Source organism: Pelobates fuscus, chromosome 2, assembly GCF_036172605.1.
Source record: "Pelobates fuscus isolate aPelFus1 chromosome 2, aPelFus1.pri, whole genome shotgun sequence".
Classification (NCBI taxonomy): Eukaryota; Metazoa; Chordata; class Amphibia; order Anura; family Pelobatidae; genus Pelobates; species Pelobates fuscus.
This window is the reverse complement of record NC_086318.1, coordinates 248,915,676-248,922,879: the sequence shown is the minus strand read 5'-3', so window position 1 is coordinate 248,922,879 and position 7,204 is coordinate 248,915,676. Positions and strand designations below refer to the sequence as shown.

The following is a 7,204-nucleotide window of genomic DNA, read 5'->3' as shown; positions in this document are numbered from 1 at the left end:
AATTGAGTGTTTTTTTTTTTTTTTAACGTTTTCTATCAACAGCATAAAGTAATTGGTTTTAAATATTATACTTAATGGACTTACACATTTTTATCCACCTAGATTACTTTCCAACTACAATGTAAACATCTATTTAGTATATAGAAAATATCTCATCTTTGTATAATAAAGTTAACTGGAATACTTGCACACAAACCTTTTTTTCCAAAGATAAGCTGGTCATCCTTGAAAGGGGTGAAATTGCCCTGTTTTTTTTTTTTTTTTTTTATTTTGGACTGTTACTGATTAAAACATTATTCGAAGAGTATGTGATGGCAGTAATCAATTAGAGCCTGGGATTTCCTCAGTAGAAACCAACATTTAAAGGGACACTATAGTCACCAGAACTTAATGTAGTTGTTCTGGTGAGTATGATAGCTCCCTTCAGGCATTTTCATGTAAACACTGCCTTTTTAGAGAAAAGGGCAGTGTTTACATTTCCCCTAGGGATACCTCCAAGTGACCCCTCCTTAGATGGCCACTGGAGGGGCATCCTGGCTCAGGGCTGCACGGTAAGCAGCCCTGCCATTCAGCATCCCCACGCTCTGAATGGAGATGCTGAATTTTCCTCATAGAGATGCATCTCTATGAGGAGGTCCTGATTGGCCAAAACTGCATTTAGCCCTGCCCCATGCTGATTTTAGCCAATCCAATGCTTTCCCCAGGATTGGATTGCTAAAAATGTATGATGTCACAAAGGGGGCGGAGCAAGCGCCGGCAGACCCACGCGGCACTGGAAATAAGGTGAGTTTTAAACTTTTATAAGGGGGGGAGGGGGGGAGGGGGGGGGGGGGCAAGCCACCTAAATGGTGGGTTAAACACTATAGGGTGAGGAATACATGTGTTTTCCTGACTCTATAGTGATCCTTTAACTGCAGGGATGAGGGAATCTTTTAGTTGAATTCCTGCTGGTGGAAAAAGGACAGGTGCCCACAAGAACAGTTACTTCTAAACGTATCCTTGTTTTAGACTGAAAATGCATAAAAAAAAACCTCTAAAATGTAGCTTATGAGGATGCAAAGATAATTAAGATGACAGATCCACTTTACTCTAAATAGAATTAGAGTAGGTGTATGGTGAAGGCACAAAACTGAATGACTGTTTAGTGAGAGGATACCAAGAGACCATTTTTAAGTAAAAAAATAATGCATTCATGTACACTGTTTGGCAGTGCAGTGCAATTTCATGTTGCAGTTATGTTTTAATTATAGAAACAAGATTTTTAAATTCTCATCCTTTTCTTTTCTTTTAGAAAATGCGGTAAGGGCAGAGTTTTGAAAGACTGCAAGGGCACTTAAGGTAATTTCAGTAACCTAAATACTGTTAAGGTGAAATTTTGCTATGTTCTTGACTTTCTTCCCAAACTACTTGCACTACCCATTAAACTACCCATGTAGTTGCAAAGTTGTTTAAAAGGTGTCTGATACTGGCAACTAAGTTTGATTGCACATTTCCGTTCCAATGCTTAAATCTAAGTTTAGCATCTGTGTGCACATATACAGTACAGAAATGTTTGTGAAGCATCACACCTTAGGCCCTTGCAAAAGATATAATTTTGGTTCCTGTTAAAACCACTGCTTTATAGTATGGTTAGTGATCAATTCTTCAAATGTTTTCTATATAACAAAATAAATTTGCAATGCAAATTTGATATTTATTGATGTGTATTAATATATTTTTTTCTCTTTGTCGATTTGAATCTTCATTGCAAAATGTAGCCAGTAAATAATATAGATCGTTGCCTTGTGTCTGACAAATATGTCTAAATCAATTAATGGTTACTCTCTACAAAAAAAATTCAGGACCCATTTTTGTGTCTTTAGTACAGTATGTAAAGTACTTGTGTTAATGTGATTAAGGTTTTGATGTGTGAAATAGGTTTTTATCTTGTATAACTAGAATTTTCCTTATAATAAAGCAAATGTATATCTTTAAATATGATAGGAAATACTTACCTCTGCTTAAAAATATTTGAATAAAACCTCCCTTGTGTTTTTTTTATAGTGAACCTGCAAAGACAGGTTCACTTTAGCATATTACAGCTCCTAAGGCAATAAATATGTACTTTATCACAGTTAGGAGCTTATCTATTATTGCTTACCTTTTGCCCATCGCTATAGTTCTGCCATTTCTGGAGGATCCTTGAGTATTATAATTCATAACCCCTACCATCCTGTCATGCCTTCTCATTGGTGCTATTGACCCTGCTTCAGGACACTTTCCGTGGCAGGGCTATCCTTTCTAAGATACCTTGCTTCCTTGCTAGCACAAGTATGAGTAACTCTTTCTGGAGAATAGCACTGTGACCGGGAGCAGGAAAAAAAGCCTTTACCATTTTTTGTTAGTACAATGTACATCTGTAATTGAATGCAAGTCTTTTATGCAATGCTTAAGTCTCTTGAGCTACATTTTGAATTCTTAAAATAATGTCTGTGTGTATATATAACTTATCCTCCTACTTCTTTTGTCTATAACTGCAACATTATGCTCATCCACAAATGTTAACTGTAATTGTCTTGTTTTATGGAAATCTAATGTTAACTTTTTGTTTTTTCCCTATCCCACAAAAGATGCTTGAGCAGATGAGATGAGTCCGGCTCAAACCATTGCCTAGAACTGTCTGATTAAGAACAGTTCTGCATAGGCAATATACGAATGGCCCAAGGAAGCCCGCAAGTTGACTTTCAGGTTTTAAATGACCTGCGGCAAAAATTCCCTGAAGTGCCTGAAGTTGTTGTTTCTCGATGCATGCAGCAGGTCTGTGTTTTAGACATAACTGACATGTAGAAATGTTTTATTTTATTTTTTAAATATATTTATTTTTACTGATAAAGGTACAGTCCTCATTACATTGGAATGTGTTGTGTGCTATACAGGGATAGTTAAAGGGAATGCATCTATAATAATTAATCCACAACTCATACACAGCAACCAGTAATTTAGCACTTTTATCCCAAGAAGAACATTTCAAACAAAACCAAACAAAAAAGTGTGTGTATATACTGGCACACTGACACTGAATTGCCAAAAGTATGTGGACATGAGCTTGTTGGAGATCTCATTCCAATATCATTTGTATTAAGTAGGAGTATGGTCAACTTTTACAGCTATAACAGCAGCCAGGGTGGATGTCTCAGATTCTAAGAAGACTTTCAACAAGACTTTGGATTAGTGCCAGGAATACAAAGCTCCCTCCCCACCCCCCTCCTGTCAGTAAATAAAGGGTTAAAACCCCTTTACTCACTTACCTTTTCCCAGCACTGGTTCGAAGCTCTGCCCCCTCCTCTGTCCCACGAGAAGCGGGGTATAATGTGCAGAATCTAGAATGTTTTCCTATGAGGAAAAAATCTGATGCTGAAGGTAATCATGCAGAGTGCGAGGACCTCCATCATCTGATACCGTACCAAAGGTCCCTTTCAATTCAGGAAGCCCTCTAGGGCGGACTTGGCGCTGCAATGTTGACAATGAATTTTCTATGGAACTGCAATGTTTTGCAAAGTGCAAAAGGGACACTGTACCCAGACCACTTCAATGAGCTGAAGTGGTCTAGGTGCCGACAGTGTCTCTTTAAGTCTGTTCAGCAAAAACACTGATGTTGGATGAAAAGGTCTGACTCATTGTAGATATTCCAATTCATCCAAAAAAGTTGAGTGGGGTTGAGGTTAGTGCAGTGTGTGTAGGGTGCTTGAGTTCCTCCACACCAGTGTCCTTGTGATCACTAATCATCACGGTTTAATAGATATATCCCAAAGTAAACCTGTATGCATTTAAAGGCACACTATAGTCATCAAAACAACTTTATGATTAAACTTCTATCATAAGAGGTGTGGAGCTGGACAATAGTGGTCTTGTGAGATGTCTTCCTGGAGCTACTGCAGGAATTGGATGTACTAGGGACAAATGACTTGGCTTGCAATGAGGTTTCAGAGGTAAAGGAAGTTTTTTGTGTTTTTGCCAATGATATACAGCAGGTTGCTTCCACACTGTCATTCTCTGAAGTTCTGCCTGTGCATAACTCAGAAGAAGGATAAACGAGTCCTTTGTTACATGTGAGTTTACAAAGGAAGAGGTTCTCTTTCAACTGTCAAAAGTAAAGACAAGTCAATGGGACCTGATGAAATACACCCAAAGTTATTAGAAAAGTTTAGTGGTGTGCTAGCAAAACCATTAACAGATTTTTTTTTTAACCAATTATTGTTAACTGGAGTAGTCCCAGAAGATTGGAAGTTAGCGAATGTTGTGCCCATTCACAAGAAAAGTATTAGGGAGGAGTCGGGCAACTATAGGCCAGTAAGCCTTACTTCAGTAGTAGGGAAAGTAATGGAAACCATGTTAAAGGATAGGATTGTTGAACATCTAAAATCACATGGATTTCACGATCCGAGACAACATGGGTTTACTTCAGGGAGATCATGCCAAACTAATCTTATTGATTTTTTTGATTGTGTAACTAAAAAAAATAGACCAGGGTGGTGCAGTAGACACTGCTTACCTAGATTTCAGTAAGACTTTTGACACTGTTGCACATAGAAGGCTTATCAATAAACTGCAGTCTTTAAGTTTGGATTCCAATATTGTTGAATGGGTAAGGAGTGGCTGAGTGACAGGCAACAGAGGGTTGTAGTCAATGGAGTATATTCGAAGCATGGGCTTGTCACCAGTGTGGTACCTCAGTGATCTGTATTTGGACCCATTCTCTTTAATATTTTTATTAGTGATATTGCAGAAGGTCTTGATGGTAAGATATGTATTTTTGCTGATGATATGTAACAGGGTTGATGTTCCAGGAGGGATAAGCCAAATGGCAAATGATTTAGGTAAACTAGAAAAATGGTCAGAGTTGTGGCAACTGACATTTAATGTGGATAAGTGCAAGATAATGTCGTAAAAACCCAAGGGAAAGGTATAGGATATTTGATACCCTACTAACCTTAACATCTGAGGAAAGGGATTTAGGGGTAATTATTTCGGATGACTTAAAGGTAGGCAGACAATGTAATAGAGCAGGAAATGCTAGCAGAATGCTTGGTTGTACATAACATTTTGTAGTATTTTAATGAGATTTGAATAGATGGTAAACTATACATCAAAGAAAGTATTTATGTCTAGATATTACTAGATATTTGACTAAATGTTCGTATAACTGTCAGCTGATATCTTAAAAGAATGTATCCAAACCTGAAAGAATTTCACTTGTGGTAGAGATAGATTAGCCTAGCTCGCTATTGTATGCACTCTGTCAACAGATGCAGCCTGGTGGGGGATAACAAAAACTAAAACTAGCCTAGTCATGTCCTCATAAAATTATGTTTACACTAAATAGCCCTTATGTAATTTTGCAAACCTAATGCTCACTGTCTTTTTTTTTTTTTTTTTTTTCTTTTTCATTTAATAGAACAACAACAACCTGGATGCTTGCTGTGCTTTTCTATCCCAAGAAAGTACTAAATATCTATATGGTGAAGGGGATCTCTCTCTCTTGGATGATCCTAGCATTGTGGGGCTAAGAAACCATATGACTTCGCTGAATTTGAATTTGGACTTGCAGCCACAAAATGTGTACTGTGATGGAAGGGATGGAAGTAGGATGAATGGAAGCAGTAGGACTTTGACCCACAGCATCAGTGATGGACATCTCCAGGGAGGGCAGGCCAATGATGAGCTTTATCAACAAGAGCCACATACTGCACCTCCACATCCTAACTTTAATGTCTTTGGAATGACCAATACAATTGGTTCTTCAAGCCAAGGGCATCAGTTTGGACTTCATGTAGGTAGTAAAAGTTCATCAGTATTACAAACACCCAGGTTCAGCCCTATTATGGTGACATTGGCTCCAAACATCCAGTCTAGTCGTAATACCCCTACATCTTTGCATATACATACTGTGCCTCCACCTATAGTCAATAATCCACACGGCAATTCTATCTATATTAGGCCTTATATTACTTCTCCAGGTGGGACAGGTCGACAGACACAACAGCAGCCAGGGTGGATGTCTCAGATTCCTCAGCAACAAGTCTACCAGCAATCCCAGTCAAATCCCTGGACGTCACTTCCTTCCTCCAATACTCAGCCACATACCTCATTGCAACAGTCAACGCAATCAAGCCAGCAGGGTCACCAGACTTCCCATGTCTACATGCCTATTAGTTCACCCACCACTCCTCAGGCACCAGTACTTCATTCATCTGGTGGACTGTCACAACCCTCCACCCAGTACAATATACAGAATATCTCAACAGGCCCTAGGAAAAACCAAATAGAAATTAAACTTGAACCACCACAGAGAAGCAATTCATCAATGATGCGTTCCACTGGTTCTCGAAGCTCTACCAACCCTTCTTCCAACAGCCATACAAGAAACCAGCCTACTGTTTACATTGCAAGTCCTCCGAACACAGAGGAAATGATTGGCCGCACTCAGCCAAAGGTCTACATTTCTGGTCCAGGTGGGGATGACCAGGTTGTTAGGAACCAGCCTACACTTTTCATATCCACAAACCCTGGATCTTCTTCCACAACACGGAATGTTTCTGGACAAGTAAGCATGGGCCCTGGACCTGCTTTTATCCACCATCATCCACCCAAGAGCCGAGCACTAGGCAACAATACCTCTGCCACATCTCCACGTGTGGTAGTGACTCAGCCCAACACAAAATATACTTTTAAAATAACTGTGTCACCAAACAAACCTCCTGCAGTTTCTCCAGGGGTAGTATCCCCAACGTTTGAGCCCAAAAATCTCCTTAACCTTACTGATCCATTTGAGTCAGAAGGTATGCATCATCTAACGGACCCTGTTTTACCACACGATCGGATCAGTGATGCACGGAAACTAAGTGTTGGATCAGATGATGCAGAATATACACAAGGTAACGAGTAATTTTGTTTAAAGTCTAAAATATGTTCTGTTATACATGCATTTGACACAAATAACATTTTGTTTGTAGATTTATTTATTTTTTTGTCACATTTCTCATTTGAGTTTTCATGTGAAACAGGTGAGATCGGAGTCTGTCATGTGAATACTTTTTCTGTAATTTGTATAGCCCAAAAATGTTAATTCTTTATTTCATTAGTAGTATTAATGTCATATATGTAGTTTTACTCAACCCAACACTATAGAGTTCCTATATATGGAAATACATCTACTTAAGTTTTT

General features: G+C 38.7%; 1 protein-coding gene across 1 annotated transcript in view; it reads left to right on the top strand.

Moving 5' to 3' along the window:
- Nucleotides 1-7,204, top strand: part of TAB2 (TGF-beta activated kinase 1 (MAP3K7) binding protein 2) — a 104,154-nt gene that overhangs the window by 61,718 nt on the left and 35,232 nt on the right. The window contains exons 2-4 of the mRNA XM_063443331.1: nt 1,292-1,338; nt 2,610-2,796; nt 5,435-6,914. Of these exons, the coding sequence (XP_063299401.1) occupies nt 2,695-2,796; nt 5,435-6,914 (1,582 nt within the window). The 5' untranslated portion in view covers nt 1,292-1,338; nt 2,610-2,694. The remainder of the gene's footprint in view (nt 1-1,291; nt 1,339-2,609; nt 2,797-5,434; nt 6,915-7,204) is intronic.